Source organism: Struthio camelus, chromosome 2 (assembly GCF_040807025.1).
Source record: "Struthio camelus isolate bStrCam1 chromosome 2, bStrCam1.hap1, whole genome shotgun sequence".
Lineage (NCBI taxonomy): Eukaryota > Metazoa > Chordata > Aves > Struthioniformes > Struthionidae > Struthio > Struthio camelus.
The window spans coordinates 144,604,673-144,622,622 of NC_090943.1; the positions used below are offsets into that span (position 1 = coordinate 144,604,673).

The 17,950-nt window shown below is 40.1% G+C and overlaps 1 protein-coding gene across 3 annotated transcripts in view; it reads left to right on the top strand.

Moving 5' to 3' along the window:
- DPYS (dihydropyrimidinase) overlaps positions 1-16,438 on the top strand; it is a 30,264-nt gene extending 13,826 nt beyond the window's left edge. For 2 of the 3 annotated variants that reach the window (XM_009682322.2, XM_009682323.2), the window contains 4 exons: positions 1,648-1,790; positions 11,107-11,314; positions 13,791-13,896; positions 15,392-16,438. In XM_009682322.2, the coding sequence (XP_009680617.1) occupies positions 1,648-1,790; positions 11,107-11,314; positions 13,791-13,865 (426 nt within the window). In that variant the 3' untranslated portion in view covers positions 13,866-13,896; positions 15,392-16,438. The remainder of the gene's footprint in view (positions 1-1,647; positions 1,791-11,106; positions 11,315-13,790; positions 13,897-15,391) is intronic. The other variant, XM_009682324.2, reaches the window with a different exon arrangement.
- The last annotated feature ends 1,512 nt before the right edge of the window (positions 16,439-17,950 follow it).

A 17,950-nucleotide genomic window follows, 5' to 3' on the forward strand; every position in this document is an offset into this window, starting at 1 on the left:
TCCCTTGTTTGCCAGCAAAGGATTGCTATTGTTTCAGTGGTGGTGCAAAGTACAGTTACTTGCAATATCTTTGTTACAAGATGAAATAAAAGTAAAAGGAAGAGCTGACCAGAGTTTTGACTTGGTCTGCTCTATGTTTTCTCCTCCCTAATCTCTCTCAAACTTAGCTGTTGGAGGAGCTTCCACCCTTGGTGTGTGGCTGTCTTCTGCTTTGTATTTTCAAGCGGCAGAAACAAGCTAAAGATATGAAATGCTTCTCTGACTTACAGCTCATTCCCATCATATGATGAGGACTTTCAAGTCCCATTGACTTTAGATTCTCATCCTCATGATGAGAATGGTCAGTGCTGCTCAGGACAAAGCCCTTCAGACTCTAAATAAATACAGATGTGAAAGTTAGTGGCTGGTCTTTTTTCATCTGGGTAGCCTAGTGAGAGAAGCACTCATGATTTGCTGCCTACTGGGTGTTATGATTGTTCTGTCCAATACAACACTGTTAAGTTCTGGAGACTCTGGTTCAACTTTGTTATTACTATTAGGCTCTCTTAAAGTAGTGAAGTTTTGCTGGAAATGCACTGCAAAATATATTCATTTGTCTCAGTAGAATTACCTACATCAGAGAGTCCGGCTTGGTAAGGGCATGGTTCAGAATTTTCCTTGTTTACCCCTGCTTGGGATGCAGCTCTAGTTTGTTTGTAGGAAGCAGACTTCTGCCAAAACTCACCTTTGGCATAGCATCATCTAATGTGATTACTTAGGGTGTAAACTGGGATATAATTTAGCATGTGGTTAGTGTGAAAGTGAGACATGAATATGCACAGCAGTACTGCTTTTAAACAGTGCAACAACGTGGACAAAGTAATTCTTCACAAGGTTCTTCAGTTGGTAATGCCCCCCCTCTTCTTACTCATAAAATATTACACAGCTGTGACAGTTTGTTCAGAAAGCTTCCCTCCCTTCCCACACACCCTTATTTAGAATAGAAAAGTTCATCACCTTCTTTCTGCTTTTCTTCTCAGATGACTGCTCACAGACCACCATACAAACATGTTTTCATGGCACTCTGATTCCTAGACTGACCTATGCACAACACTTCTGTCAGCGTAGCTGGCTTCCTGAGCAAACAACAGTTGTGGAGGCTGGATGACATTGGTTATGTAGCAGTGGCCAGTCTCAAGATGAATGTGCATCTTTATCTGTTAGTATTTGCCATTTCACTGATGCACCTCACTCACTAATCTGTTTTTTATACTACTTAATCTCAAATATTTACTGAACAGTACTATCCTCTGCATTATTGCTGAAGAGATTTGCAAATCACCTTTCCTGTGTTGCACATAGTGCCTTGCCTTTCCCTTACGAGCCAAGTAATTTGATTTCAGTTGACTTGGGTATGGCTCTACAGAGCATTTGGCTTTAAAGTTCTTTTTTTCTTTTGCTATGGGGAAATAAGAAGAAGTTATTATATTCAGTGAATGCACGTTGCATGCAGTATGTGCATCAGAGATAGTTATTTTAATGTATTTTTAAAAGATGTGATGTTGGCAGAGGACCCTGTCACTCATCCTAGCCTTTTTAACAACAGAAACTTTTTTTTATTCTTTATTTAAAAGATTAATGACTTCACTTTTGTGTACTCTTCTGCAGTACAGTGGAAAAATGGATGAAAACAGATTTGTAGCTGTTACCAGCACAAATGCAGCAAAAATCTTTAACCTTTACCCAAAGAAGGGGAAAATTGCTGCGGGTTCTGATGCTGACATTGTAATTTGGGATCCCAAAGCTACAAGGTACGTCTGAGTAATTAATTTCTTCCAGGCAGCCTCTCTGTAGGAAAAAGAAACTCAAAGCGTTTGTACAGCAATACGCCTGTAAGGTGAGGTTATGGCACTTTTTCTCAGTACTTCATGTGAACTACGTACAGATAATTTGGCTCTTACAATAGTGTACGTAAGCAGAGATCTTTGATCTCTAGATGGACTTTAAAAAATTCTCCTAGATTGCTAAGTGCAAAAATAACACGGTCTGTACATTACACTACCAGGGATTGGTATCCTAAGAGTAAAAAGAACCACTCTGGGACTTCAGAGCAGCTCCATTAAGTGCAGGAGTATGTTTAGCTTCCTCCCACTGCAAAGAGCAGGGAGAGGAGCCTGTGTTCCTGCAGAGACACGCTTTGCAAGCCTGTGTGTTGAGCTTAAGGCTACTTCAGATAGGTACCTACTCCAGAGTGGTCAGGAGGAGTGGTGAAAGCATGGGGTACTGACCTCTTCTTGTCCCCTCCCATAGCTGGTAGAGCAGGCATAGTGGTAGAGCCAGGACTGAGCTTAGTGCTGCAGCTCCAGCGGTACATGCTTTGTGCTTCTATTTAGCAGCTTTCTGATCCTGTGCTCAGTGAATCTGCTAGAATAGAGCTTGTCACATGAGCAGCAGATGCAAGAAAGGTTTGCTGAGCCCTTTCCCTGAATGACTTGATGCTATGATCCCTTTATACTGCAAAAGGCATGCAGTGCCTCTCTGGGCGCCTCAACTCACACAGCGCAGGCTGCGCATTACAGCTGATCCCTCTCTTCAGGCATATTCACATCATTAGCCAGCTCCCTACTCAAACCCCTATGAAGATCTCAAGGATTAAACCTCTTGGGTCTCCCCGTGGCTCCGGATCCCATCCTGGTCTTGTCTAAACTGCCTGGAAATCTGGGAGCAGGGCGTCAGAGAGCCAGCTCGCCTCAGGGAGTTGTTTTTCTCTACTGAGATGACTATGGGCTGTGAGAGTGCTCCTCCACTGCAGGAGGTCTGCCAGGGTGGTACCTTGGTCTCAGGCTCAGCTCTAGCAAGCAGTGTGAGCATACCACTGTCCTGAAGGAATGCTCTGGCTCTCCTTGTTGAAACCATTTCATCAGTGTCACCTAAGCAGTGGGTAAAGCCATTTAAGAAAGCAGTCATCGACCCTAGCTAAGCTGTGTGGAGTGTTGGAGTGTGATGACAGCATGGCCAGCTCTCATGAAGGTATGAGAGTATATTTGGTGTTCCTAAAGCCTGAGCTGTAACTAACTCTTAGATGGCACTAGATTTTCAGTCTTTGCTTTAAAAAACAGAGTTACCAACTCCTCTGATTGAAGAGGAAAGCTCGGAAACATGACTGAGCAAATCTGAAGTTCAGAAAAAAATTGGGGGTGGGGGGGAAGCCCTAAACCTAAATTTGTCTTAAACAAAACTTTCTTGACTGATCTTCTGGTTTCTGAATTTTTGATAGTGCAATTCCCAGTCACTTCAGTATAATCATGAGTAGCCCAAGCATGTGAGAGTGACAGGAAAAGTATTCTGTGTGTTAAGCTGCAAAGCCTGAGGGCATGGGGCTTGCTAGTTAGAAGTCCCACAAAAAAAATGGCAGCACCAGGAAAAGAAGTTTGAGCAGTGTCAACCCCAATCAACACAGAGGTCTACCACTGCTGGGTCAGAGAGATTTGGCTGCTGGATGTTGAGTGGTTCATGTTCATTATGCCCTCTGGCGTGTTGAGCAAGCGTATTTTAAGGTGCTGGCTATGAGCTATTTCAGGACAGTGGAGCTATGAACTCTGATTAAAAAACTGAAGAATTCTTTTCTGAGCTCACTTCTGCTCTGCCAGAGCACAAAGGAAGCTAGAAAGACAGCAGAATTCTGACGTTGTTCTCAGTGCTTCATCTTCTCCTGAAATTATTTATCCTTTTGCCTCCCAAGCATTCCTTCTGCCTCCCTTCTCTCTCTCCTGAGTGCTCTCATGGCCTTTTAGCCGTTCCATCTGTAAAGGTGCAGTTTTTCTTCAAATATTTTTTCAAACATTAAATTGCATTTTCTTACTGAGCAAGCTTATTTTAAGTTCAGCCAATACTTTTTTTTTTTGATCTAGGTACTGTTTTTGTTGTTTATCCCTTTGGCTTTGCTGGGGACAAGCCACTGTGCAGGTACAATTGTGTGAAATACATGAGTAGGTGTAAGTAAACCTCACTAGTCCTTCTTTATTCATTTCACTACAAATCCTGAAGAGGGCACAAACTGCCCAGCAGAAGAAAGGCTCTAGCAAACAGATTTCAGCCATTTTTAAATATTACACTAGGCCCAGCCTCCTATGCTTTTGTTGCATCTGGAAAGTGATTTGCAATTTCACAATAGGCTTGTTCCTCTTTTCTGCAAGTTCTTTGTTCCTCTTTTGAGTATGACCTTTTTTTTCTTGTTTGTAAATCTAAATCTTGAAAGAGCAGAAAACATAGTTTTCCAGTTCTGGCTTGATGTCATATTACTGTAATCTTAAAATGATGGATGATATCAGCCTGAAGACTTAGACAAATGCTGAAGCATCACTGAGAGGAACTGGGATTATTATAGCCTGGCAGGGAAAGTCTATAGGGAAGATGCTGAAATAATTCGGAAAGATAGTGAGGCTCTTTAAAATACAAAAACGTAACTCCCTACAAAATGGGCTGCATTCCCCCTCCTGCATCATTGCCCAATAGCAGTGTGATGGGTGCTATCTTGGCATCTGATGTTTTCCATTTCTAGATTGCAAACATCTAGCAAATTCAGCATGACAGCTCTGCAAGCCAGGAGCAATTGCAAATTAAGGTTTCAATTCCAGCACTCTGCCACTTTAGCTGAGGTTTCTGTTTGAAGGGTCAGCTTCACTGACTAGCTGATTCCTATAGGATTTGCTGGTGATTCCTGCAGAAAAGATTACATGAACAATTATCAGGTTTGTTATTGTGTTTAAGGGCTTCCAAGTACTGGTTTTAGAGGATCTGCATGAAAGCAAGCAGTGTTGGGAAGAAACTCATTAAATGTGTAAATTCATTAGAAACTGCATTAGAAAAGATGGATTGTGAGTTAATTGAAAGCTAGTATAACTTTTCCTCTAGCAGATTAGACCTATTTCTTAGTTTCCTAATACTTGTCATGTATTCCATAAAGAATACAAAAATACCAAAGGAACCTGTTGTTTTACAGTGGTCATGTGCTTCCATATATCATCTTGCAGACCTCAACACCCACAGCATCCCAAACACAGCCTGTGCACACAGGATTGTTTTGTGAGAACTCCTTGGAAAAATGCTTGTAGGCAGCATATGTGTACTCACTGTACCTTATTTTTAATCTGTGCTTTGACCAAGAATGTTCATTGACTTCTCCTAGCTGCATACAAATAATACAGCAGCCTCAGGTCTGTGAAAGAAAAGCAACTGAGAAGACTGTTCAAGAAGAGGGCACAGTAAGCAAGCAAAAGTGAATGTCACCTATCAGCAGGTCTGTGTCCTCTATAGCTAGTGCCTTTGGCAATTTGAAAGCAAGTAAGAATACAAATTCTCTAGGGCTTTTTTAAGAAATGCTCAGTAAGGAATCTAAATACTGCAGCAACCAATTCAAACTCTGGAAAGAGCTGAGCATCCCCTGTAAAGTACGGGCAGACAGTGCTAAACATTTCCTAAGAGAAGTTCAGCTCCTTGAAAATATTAGGCCTTAATAAACTCACTGGAGGCTGTCAGAGCCTTACCAACAAGCCCTGGATCAGGCTCCAAAGGCAAGATCAGGACAAAATGAAAACACCCTTAGGGATAAAAAAGCCCAACTTGGATGGAATGTAAGCATCTAAATCCAGTTAAATGATGAAGGCAGTTCTTTACAACAACCATGCCCCTTGGGAAAGCTTCCTACCGTTTTTTTTCCACTTGCCAAGGATGGTCTAAAAGTTAGCTAGGTACTTTTGAATGCTGAGGCAGAGCTGGTTATGAAGGTAGCAGTCTCTGCCCTCATCCTCCTCGGGCCCTCTGGAGCAGCCCCCTTTGGCTGTCCCAGCCCTTGCCTCGCACATGCGGATGGAGCTGGATTCACTGCCAAGCTCAACCGTAAGGGCCACAGCCCCGGGCGCAGGGACTTTTATTCAGTAACCTGCTAGTTCTGACATTACTAGAAAAGATGTGGTTTCTGGCCCCTGTTTCCAGAGTTGTTTATGTGTTTCAGGAGAAAAAGTCACTAGCTGCAAATCAGAGAGAGATCAGGATGCCTCAGTCTGCTGGCACGTATTCCTCAAATGCCTCTTCTGTGTATCTATTTGATGTTGCTGGATACATCTCTTGCATTTATTAGAACCAAAATCTGTCCAGTGTCCGTCTCATCTGTAGTCAGTCTTCAGCCTCAGGGGCTTATGTGGGAAAAAGTCACATTTAAGGACTCTTTGCCAAGCAACTATTTGTAATTTTTCATAACATGAAAGAGGGAAAAAAACAAGAAATTAGCAGCGGATTAGAAAACATAATGCTGCGATTGTCTTACTCTTTTGATGAATGAGCATAATTTTGAATACTTAGTATATGGATAACTCCTTTCGGACATCATGAGGCAAAATGAAATTAAAAAGCATGGCGTACAGATATATATGCACAGGACAAGAATGTTCTGGTATTCTCAATTGCTCCATATTTTTTTTACACAAGTACAAGCCTTTGCATGCATGCACACTCACTCACAGGCATCATAGACTTCCTTCCAAATGCCTGTTATTTTCAAGTAGAGGGAACACTTATAAAGACAGAACAATGGGCAAAAATTAAAATACAAAAAATGTCTTTTAAACATAAGAAAGAACTTTTTTTACTGTGAAGGTGGTAAAGCACAGGAACAGGTTGCCCAAAGAGGTTGTGGAGTCTCTGTCCTTGGAGATATTCAAAGCCCGACTGGACTTGGTTCTTGGGCAACCCGCTCTAGGTGACCCTGCTTTGAGTGAGAGGTTGAGCTAGATGATCTCTAGAGGACTCTTCCGACCCTGATGACTCTGTGGTTCTGTGGCTTGCAACAAAATAAGCCTCTATGAAAGAGTATGATGTATGTTTCCCTAGTAACTTGCTCACAAAATGTGAGCTGCTCAGAGAGCTGAATCTTAGAAATATAACCTTTTCTTATCTTCTCCTTATATAACCTTATATTTTTCTGCCCAGCTATCGCTTCTGGATCTTCTTTAGTCGTTGAAGGAACTCATTTGCATTTTCATCTCTATCATTTCCACGAGCTTAATTTCTGATCACTGTTCCCCCACTGTCCATTGTACAGTCTGACAATTTCCCCTTCCAGCCCTTATCAATTTGGAGTGATTGTTGGGACGAAACTGATGGTATTGTTAACAAATGGGTTACTTTCAATAATCAGGGAATAACTTTGTCATCATTCTCCTCCATCCATCTTAAAATGATGAATCTAAGGAGATATGATTGCATAAAATAAAGATCACATCCCAGATAATTCTCTCTGACATAGGGCTCCCAAACATTGACTTCTTGGCTCTTCTTTCTCTGTTATTTTATCCACAAATCCCCTCACTTCATATGGCTACTTGAGGACAATGCTTATTTAGGGATATTTCTTTAAGAGGGTAGGAATAAAACTTTACTAATATGTGACTGCCTACATTTTTAAGTGCAGTTATAGCAATTCCTTAATTTAGAATAGACAAGGGGCTTTATAATCCACTTTATAGTCTTATAGCTAAAATTTTTGCACATGGACTTTGTTTTTTTTCTTTTTTTCCCCTCTTTTTTCCCCTCTATTGCTTTTCTTTTTAATAAAACTGTCTCTTTAACGTTAACAAAGCCTAACTTAATTATCTGTATAAATGAGTGGTGGCTCAGGACAGCACAGAAAGGTAAACCAGAAATTTACTTTTCCTCTAGATTTTAGAAAAGCAGGTTAAAAACATGGGTAGTGCAAAGGCAGCAGATAGTAATGTGAAGGGGCTACTCACAAAGGCTGATCTGAACTTCAGTAAACTGAACGCCTACCCCCAGTTTAAAGATACTGCACTATAAGCATTGAGAGAAATTGCTTACAACTCAAATTCTCATCCTTATACAAGTTGGTTTTCTATAGTAGCTGTCGACAAAGCAGTTGTTTTCTCTTGAGCTGTGGGCTCAGGTCATTTTAGCTATTCTTGTTGCTATATTTTCACTTGATTAAGTAATTCTAGAATCTCTGTCTTCCCTCTCCTGAGATGTTAGACCACTACCCTTGCCTTAGGGCTGTTGACTGCAGAATTCCTTCATATTTCTGAGTCTGGAATTTTTAAAGAAAACTGTGGGAGTTATACATCCAATTTCCATTGAAAGTAGTTAAGTTCTTTATTTTCTTATGTCCTTCTTATATGTCCTGATCCCTGAAAATTACAGTGTTAATCCTCACAGCAGTGGAAGTTGAGGTCCTACAGCTCGCTCTAGCTTGACAGATCCACCTTCACCAGGCTAATGCAACTTTGTTTCTTGTGTATTATGGAGAGTAGAAGAAAATTCATAATATGTAAAGCTAGTTTCCCTTTATCCAGCTTCCCCTCCTGCATATCTGTAACTTGCTCTTTCGTATTTCAGGCTCTGACTGGGGCCAGAATAATAGTCCACCTGTATCGCCCACCTGTACAGTCTCACATTTCAATTTGTAGTTTAATTAGGTATAGTATTCTAGGAGTGGCTATAAGGCTTTATATAGAGCGTAAACAAATGTGGAATTACTTGTCACTGAATCTTCACACACTTAGAGAAAATCTGAGAATTTCACTTAGACTTTAAAATAATTGCTAAAAGACTATAAGTTAGTTGGATAGAAGCACTGGACTGAAAAAAAAAGACAACTTCAGAAGCATATCTTCCTTTTCAGTACTAGAGAAATATCAATATTTTTTATATTGATAGTCTAAAATCTCTTTGCAAGACAGGTGTATCAAAAGCAGCTAAACTGAAGTATATGAAAACACTGATTTAAGTAGCAGCAAAGCAGGGCCTGATGTCTTTACAATATCTTCTTTGTGGAGGAAAATGTTCTTTGAAATCTTAAAGTAATCATTCTGACCTCAGTCTCCACTTGAAGAAGGGTTGTTTGGAACAGGAGCCTCTGTCATTTATTACCAGATTTAGAGAATTTTACCAGTTTTATCAACAAATTCCCATGCAGGTTTTTGAAGCTTGGAGTCAGAATCTGCTTTCTTATGTTGAGTAATCCCTTATGCCAGGTATCACTTAGGATGTTGAAGACAACTGTTATATTCTGTTTCAGTAAGGGCGGCAGTCTTGGTTTCCTAGATTGTAAATTAGCTGTAGGTGTTCTTGCCATGAGCTGCGTGATCAGTAGTATTCAGATACGCAAAGCATTAACACTGGAATTTCCCTAGGCTTCCCAGCAGTGGTGCCCATTGCTGAAACGGCTGATGGAGGCGCCATTGACAGCAGTAAACAGTCCAATGTGTAAGGTTGCTGAGCTGTGAGCACCAGACCCAAATAGACTGTCTGATTTTGTTTTAATTGGTTGTTCACTTATTACCTGAAACTTTAGCTGACATTGATAATAAGGGTTAAACCTAATCACAGAAGTATTTTAGCAAGAGCCATCAAGGAGAATGCACTTCACCTTCATCAAGGGCAGCACAATCTTAAGGCTTATTTCAACAGAAGAGTTATGATGAGTTCTGTACAGGATTGTTGTTTAGACAAGCTCTAGGAAATTTGTTTTGCTATATTGTAAGGTTTGCCTGCACAAGTGGATTTTCTTTTAAATGTATTAACTTTCATTAATTTTATGTCTTTTTTTTGAAAGACATACTTACATGTGAGGCGTGTTTACCCCCAGTGCTCCTGCTTCAGCACACTTAAGAAGCTCTCATGTTGAGCTGAAGGATCCTGCTTATTTTTCTGTTCGTTTACTGGAAGTACTTTCTTCATTTTTCTCTTTTTGTCTCAGTGCTAGTGGACAAATGGATATGATATCTACTCAGAGAATGCTAAAGATAATAGTGTTATGGTAGTTTTTACTTACTGTTGTACCAATCGGACCCATAAGGATAATGCAATAAACTAGGAGAATATATTCACAAACTCTTTGTAGGGTTATAACACCCATGGATAAATTTGTTGCCTGGTATTGGTAAGACTGATGAATATAAGAGGGTCCAGCTTCTATGGCTTGTTCTTTCCCCTGTGACTCTACAAGACAATACTGACATTGGTGAACATGCCCACTAAGTTTTCTGTCCAAGGTCTGCTAAATAATAAAGATTTTTTTTCCTGCGGACGGAATGGCCATTGAGAGTATTTTTCTATATACAGCATTTGAAAAGTCAGTTGCCACTGAGATTTAAATATAGCATTTAGTAGAAACAGTTACTCTTTGTTCAACAGAACAATATTAAAAGAAAACAGTGTATCCTTCCAAGAATTTTAGCTTTTTCCTCTGTGTATGTAATTAATCATTTGAACCACTTGATATGTGATTACTTGTGAAAATGGTTATTCTCCAAGAAGGATATGGATTTGTGTGTGTGTGTGTGTGTGTGATTGTCTCATTTTAAAAAGGATGTCAATTACAGTTTTTAATAATCTGGAGAAATTGACTGTAAGACTCATTTGCAAAAAACAGTGAGCATAAAGAATGAGGTCTGTCTATAAACTGGACACAATAATCCTATAGCTCAGATTACTGCTGTTGAGATCTAATATTATAATTTGCCTAATAACCTTGGAAGAAAGATGTATAAGTATGCTCTTGTCATTACTGTTCAACAGCATGGAGATATTTGGGCTGTCACTGTTTCAATCCAGCTCACATCATAAATTACCAAAATTCGTTACCATCCCCAGTGGAATAGTCTTTGCATTATTTGTTTTTCAATTCTTGAAATATTCCAGCCATACTTTTAAAACTTGAAATTGCAAATCATTCTGTCTGAAAGGTCAGAGGTTTTTTCTGACCTTATTGTGCATAGATATTTGCTTGACAAGGCAAAATGCAATCGTGTAATCCAAATAAAATATTACAATCTCTTTTTTTTTCCACTTGTCTCTTTCTAGTGGAAAATTTTGCATTTCAAGGCTGCAAAGTTCTGTCCTTTTGACTCCCTCATCATTCTTCTCAAATGCAATTACTGTTCAATGAAATGTTAATGCTCTATTCTATTTTTACAGCTGTTCCATGATATACTGTACAATGTCATAGTTTAATAATGCCATTAAATTTTCTTCCACTATCCATTCCTCAAATTTTTACAATGAAGTAAATTCAGGGATCATAGCAATTTTGCAATTTGTTTTGTTTTGTAAACACAGGACAATATCTGCAAAGACACATCACCAGGCCAACAACTTCAATATATTTGAAGGAATGGTCTGCCACGGAGTCCCAGTTGCAACAATTTCAAGAGGCAAAGTGGTTTATGAAGATGGGACTTTCAATGTCACAGCAGGAGAAGGCAAATATGTCTCCCGTCCACCATTCCCTCCATATGTCTACAAACGAGTCAGGCAGCGGGATCAGGTTAATTAAACTAATAAATCTCTGTAATGCTTTGTAGAACATGAGGATAGCTAGCTCTTGGGAAGAGAGCTTTGGGGATTCAGTGGTAATTTCCCTTACTAATCAAAATGTGCCAAGGTGGGAAGAAAAGAAACTAAAAGGGCTGAATTTTTATTATTCTTCATCTTACAGAAAAATACCGTAGTTCCTGCTCTCAGGGAAATCTGTGCAACTTGTAGTGCTCTGGGTGCTTTTAAAAATAAACTAATGCACTTCCAATAAAAGTGGGCAAACTTTCTTGATCACGGGTGATCTGAATATCTGCTACATTTCACCACTGATTTTACTGAGAAATCACAGAGGCAATCCCATCATACTGTGGAAGAAATCTTGGCGGAAGATATCAACAATTTTCTGACGCTTTCATGGATTAGCTATTTGGGGCTAAGCCCTGCAGAATGTTGAACACCAGCAAAAAAGTGTTAAAAGCTGAACATGCGCATAGTGCATTGCTGGACCAAGGGAGATAGCTCTATTTGAGTTCTTGTTCTGTGTTTTATTAAAGAGGGACTTTACAAAACTCGTGCAGACTGAATTTTCAACACTTATTTATCCATCCTGCAGTGCTCATGAAAAACACTTTTGATGCCTTAGCCTCGCTTATTGTGCATGGGATTTTTCAAAAGCGCCCAGCGTATTTAAGTATTTTTTAAAATTGGAACCTGAATCAGTAGGATTCATTGCTAGACCTAGAAGTTAAATCGGAGCAGCATCCGTGTGAGAATTGCCTTTTTTTAATCTGATTTTCCAAACAAAAGGGAACACACTTTGTGCACCAGTACAAGGCAGTGTAAATTAGGTAAACTGGAGCTATTTTCATTTGCGTTATGTGGGTATCTGACTATGCTGATTAAACTTTGACTCTTATTTTGAAAATAGATCCTTCATTTAAACCTCTACGCGCTTCTTATATGTTCTATCTACCTTCTCAACATGAGTGAAAATTAACACTTGTTGGGGAAGGGACAATAATCTTTACTGTGCCAGAAATTCCCAGAGCTATTGAATAAGCAGACCAGTGGCCCAGCCTGTGAATTTGGCAGGAGAAAGGCATGTCCCTTATCCTGAGCAATTCATTAAATTGAAACAATTGCCCCAAAGGCCATGCAATTCCATGGCCAGCTGCAGATATTGTTTCACAGGCCAAAAAGTAAGAACTGCTCATCTGCACCGGCCTCATTCTGTCTTTCTAATTTAGATAGATTCTCTTTGCAGAGTACCTCTTAGAAATCAGTCCTCTGGACCTATCTTCAGTGTGATGTGTATCATGCACAATGTGCTACAAGCCTGTGAGTTTATTTAATCCACTGGACATTGAAGGCATACGGTACTTTGTAAATGAGGGCTGCTTATTATTATGGCCCCTTATTTGTTGTGCGATGTTGGTCCCTTTGGCTTTTAATGCAAAATAAATGCCATGTAATGGTAATAGAAACAAGCTATTGAAAACAGATTTACAGTGAGGTTACACCAGGAAAAACTTGGGTCATTCCTTTATATACAGGGGAAAATGCTGTGTTTATTAAATGATGACTAGGTGCTTCCTCCAGCATAGCCGAGTTTTAGTGCAGCCAGATCCTGATATCTCTGCTAAAGCATTACATCCCATGTGGGAGAAAGATGGGTACTAAAACTAAAGAAAAATGTAAGAGAAGCTTGGCAATCACAGAATTCTAAATAACTTCAGTGACTGTGGCTGTTTGCAATTCCTATCGGAGCTAGGGAGAATTCTCCCTGAACCGAATCATCAAGTATATATTGTCTTCAGAAGTGATTTTTCAACCAGCTCCACCTCCTGCAGCCAGCAGCTCGGATGGTGGACACAAGGCAGGATTCATTTTGTTTCACTGCTGTTCATTCACTTCTCTTGCCTGTGTTAAGAGCATCACTGGAAAATGTGAGCACCTTAACGAAGGGCAGGCTTACAGCACGGATGCATAGTGAGTCAGCTATTCAGAGGAGCTGCTCAGGTTCATATTCTCCATACCTGCTCTCCCCAGATATCCTGGGATAGCCAGGATTAAAAACATATAAAGCAGCAATCAAATACTGCAGATTAGCTGATCTAGGATCATGTTTTAGTGTGCCATTGTTTGTGCCATAATCTCTAGCATTTTCTCAACACTCCACGCTCTGTTTAGGCTAAGGAAGTGACAAGCAGCAATAACATGAGGTGGAGCATGGTCTGTTGCTTGATTTTAGAACTGTTTTGCTACAGTGATGACAGACTAAGCCACCCAACTCCTTGTGAAAGCTGAGAACTAAATAGTTTAATCCCAGTATAAGGGATATTTTCAAGAGAGAGAGCTGATGAAAATGTTATGAAGCATAAATTACAGAGCTGGGATGTATAAGAGCTGCTATTCTCATTATGTACAATCAGTAACTGAAAATGGAAGACAAGTAACAGTGAAAGACTTGAAATGCTCTGTTGCAGGTCTGCCAGCCTGTTCCTGTTAAGAGAGCACCATATACAGACGTGGTCTCAGCAACACCCAACACACCGCAATAATAAGCTCATTCCCAAGGTTTGGCTCTTGCAGGTAACTGTCTCTCTTGATTAGTGGAAACTACTTCACTTAATGCTTCTCTGAAACTGCAAGAAAACAAAAGTGCAGTAGGCCTTAGAGTGTGTGACAGGCTTGTCTAAAATGAGCCCTCTCAGACGGTGAGTTGTCTCGGTATCTTTAAATTTGATGAAAATGTGCAGCAGCCCAGGTGTGGAGGGCCTGTTTCTGATTCAAGCCCCATTAAAAAAGTTCTACCGAGAGAAGCAAATGGAATTTAAATGGTAGAGTAAGGAATGGATATGAAAACCCATGGGAAAGCTGAACTCCCCTTTTCCAATATCAAGAGTACAAACAAAATGTAGGTGGTTTCGATTTTCCTGTAAAATTACATGCTGAGCAACTTGATATAAAAATAATTAAATTCTCTAATGCCCCTGTTTTATCGACAATAAGTTTCAACCAATTGTGCTTTTTGAGTTAAGCACATTGATCTATATTGGAAGGAAGACAGTTGTCTTCATGCAGTAGAGGCTGCAATCAACTGTAGTTGATTCCAGTTGTGGTCTGATGGATGGCTGAGCTTCTGTAAGGCTCAGTGCTGTTAACAGGGAAATGATGCCCTGACATCTCCCCGTCCCTCTTTTCCAGTGTTTCCAGTGCATAACCTGGTTATAGACATTCCTTCAGCTGCGCAGTTCTGGTGCTCAGTAGATCCTGCCATGAGCTGATTTTTTTGCTAACTCAGCAGAAAGTAATTGGCTTCCCTTTTTCTGGGTTAGTTTTCTGTTGACTTAATGAGTTGGACTGTCTCTCAGAAGAACTCAGCAGGCATCAGTGCACTGCAACATGAGAGCGGATTAAAGAGAAAGGCTAGGGAACAGCACTTCACCCTTTAACTTTTTAACAAGCAAAAGAGAGAAATTGCTTCAGGAAAAAATAGAAGAAGTAGGTAAGATACAGGCAAGCGTAACTGAGACCTGCTGCTGCTGTATGCTAACTGCAACTGACGTGTTTGTCTACCACATCAGGGGGATTGATTAATACAGGCCAGACAGGTCAGTAGGCAGCAGTAAGCATGACAAAATCCAGACTAACTTTCAGGGTGCACATATAGAAATGATTTCCTGGTAAACAGAAGTGAAGCTCCAGTTTTCACCTCACACAAAACAGGGCTACTAGTACTAACTAATACAAGGACTGGATCAAAACTGCAAAGGTGGGAGAGCAAAGTGAGCTCTTTTACATTTCCTGGTATTGTTCTTTCAAAGCTCTCTCATAGTGAACCTCATCCGGAACATCAGTAGCAGCAACAGAGTGCAGCATGCTATTTGTTTTCCTCTGTCATAACGGAGAAAGCTATTGTAATAGAGAGGACTAAAGACTAAAGCTGCAATAGAGCGAGGGAGCAATAATCGTTCCTTCTAGCTCTTAGCACTCTTTCTCCATTATTACCTCTCTGGGTGACAAATTGGAAAGCAAAGATTTTCTTTTGAAAGATTATATCATATTGTCTTTCTCTTCTCTGTAGATAAAAGTAAATGAAAGTGACCCCGCTTTCCCCACTGAAGCCGTGCATGCTGATTCCAACAAACAGTTGATCCACAATCAACTTTTCAAGAGCCAACATCAGACAACAGTAACCAATAAACATTATATGGGGCTCCCTGCTTGAAAGTTGTCATAGAAATTTCTGTTTAGAAGGAATTTGTTATTAGAACTGGAAAATTATTTTAAGCAAATGGAGTAATAGTAAAATAATAATTAGAATTCTAATGTAGCAGCAGGTCCATAGGTTCTTAGAAGTAGGTAAGTTTGGAGATTGTATTTCTTCATATTTCTCTTTAGAAGATATCAGCCAATCTATAGAGTAAAAACAATGAGTTTTCAGCCAGGGTTAAACATATTCTATATTCTTCCTCTGTTAGGTCACAGGAGATAAGCCCGAATACTCTAATTTCATGTGTTAGGAAAAACTCTGTTCAGGGATTCAGACATTTCTGATAGCAGGTAGCTGAATTTGATTTCTGGTTTTTTTCCCTACCTGGAGGAAACATCAGCTACAGCAAGACCCTGATTTATGGGAACTATCTGTTACAGAAGGGAATTGTAGCCGACTTAGCTTCAGCTTAGCATAAGTCTGACTCTTGCTTAGCGTAAGTGCCTAAAGTCGGTGAAGCCTGCAGGCTGCAAGACTGCACTGTAACCCAGCGAACATGGCTGACGGTGCGACTGCAATATCAGCTAGAAGCAGCCCTCAAGGATACAGAACAGAGTGACCAGAATGAACAGAGGTAACGGCTGACCTTCAGATAAGATAAGGTACTGTGGAGCAGGAACATAGCAACCATCTAGCAACCATCCTGGGATGCAGACGTGAACCAATCAGAGGGAAAGAGACCACTGACTCAGTAAAGAAGTTTGGAAGAGACTTTCACTGGCAGGCAGGGAAATAAGGCTGTAAAATGTGCAATTAGTTAAGAAGTCTTTTGTTCTGGGTCCCTCCCTGGAGGCACCCAACTCGAGCTGTTACTTTGTCGTACTGTCATTTAAATAAATAATTAATTTAGCTATTGTACATGCATGAGACTCTGCTTCTCGGAAACCCAGGGCTGAGCTGTTTCCACAGCATGTCACTGGTTCAAAAGCTCCTGCTACATCTCCCTGTCCCTGTCTTTAAAGGAGTTGATACGTTCGAATCGTTCCATTTGCACAGCCACGTGTTTATTGATCTGGTCAAGTGATTGTTTTATTTTATCCTAGGCTAACCTAAGGTAACTATATTGGTGAACTCACCTACAGCACCATCTGCATTGTGTTCTGGCTTTATGGAGGGACATACATCCATGGCTTAGAGGTCACCAGGATAAGAGAATAATGCTGCAATTTCAAAAAACTTTTTTGACTGAAAAAGTGAGATTTTTTCCCCCATATAAATAATTCTTTGCTTTTGTAGGGTACAATTTTTTTTTTGAAAAACTTCTCATTTATCGAATTTATCCTGTCTCTTCTTTGAGGGGTAAGGATATTCTTTGAAGTGTGATGATGTTACCATGCCTAGACAGGTTTTGCTCTGGAAACCTAGGTTGTTTAAAATTTCGTGTTCACATGCAATAGCCTTTCTTTCAAAGCAACTGTCACTAGGCAGTATTTGAAATAAAAATGACAAAATATCAAAAAAAAAAAAAAACCACCACACCTGTACAGGGAGTTTATTAATCCTGTAAGTAGAAGTAGTATAACCTGTTCTCCTGTGCAACCCATGGGCCAAACAGGCACAAAAAGACACACATGCCCACCATATTTTAAGATGAACACAGAAACAATATAATAATTACTGTCCTTTTTAATTTGACAATGAAAGGTTGATTCATAGTTCCTGCTATACGCATATAGGCGTACAATGAGCTTGTATGAGAAACAAACTCCTCCTTGGTCAGTAGTTCTTGTGTCTTTAAATAGCAGACAAGACTTTTCTTCATAAAATGACAAAGAACAGTCATGAGGCTGTTCAGGAGGAGGTAGCATAGGTTCCCATTTCTCAGGCCGACTTTTGGGTAGCAGAATAGCAGAACTAGGCACGGAGCACTATCATGACAACTGTTACAAGAGAATGGGATTCACTGTTCAGTGTAGACTTCTTCACTGTGGAGGTCTGCCTTTGAGTTTGTTGCCTAGTCTCACTCTATAATCAATGGAGAGCAATAGGTGCTTCTGGGACACTATTCATTTCATCATCAAGATCTAAAATAAGTTAGATGAACCTGACCAGGGTTGTTCTACTTTGGGATGAGATGAGGGGTGTTCTTGCGGTGCCAGGTTGTCTCTGTTGACTACAACGAGAGTACAGTGTAACTAACTCCAGTGTAGAAGTCTACCTGGCAGCCGCCTTCCACCCAGCCCATCTTTGCCTCCGAGAACTGGAACTTTCCGGTATGAAGGGTGCCTGTTTTTTCTTATATTTCATCTTGTCCAGAGTGCATGTCATTCATGGATCGGTCCTTTTCAATTTAATCTTTTGCTACCTTGGCAGCAGAGCAGAAGTTTGGGAAAAGTAGGGGGGAAAGCGGGGAGGAGAAAAGATATATTT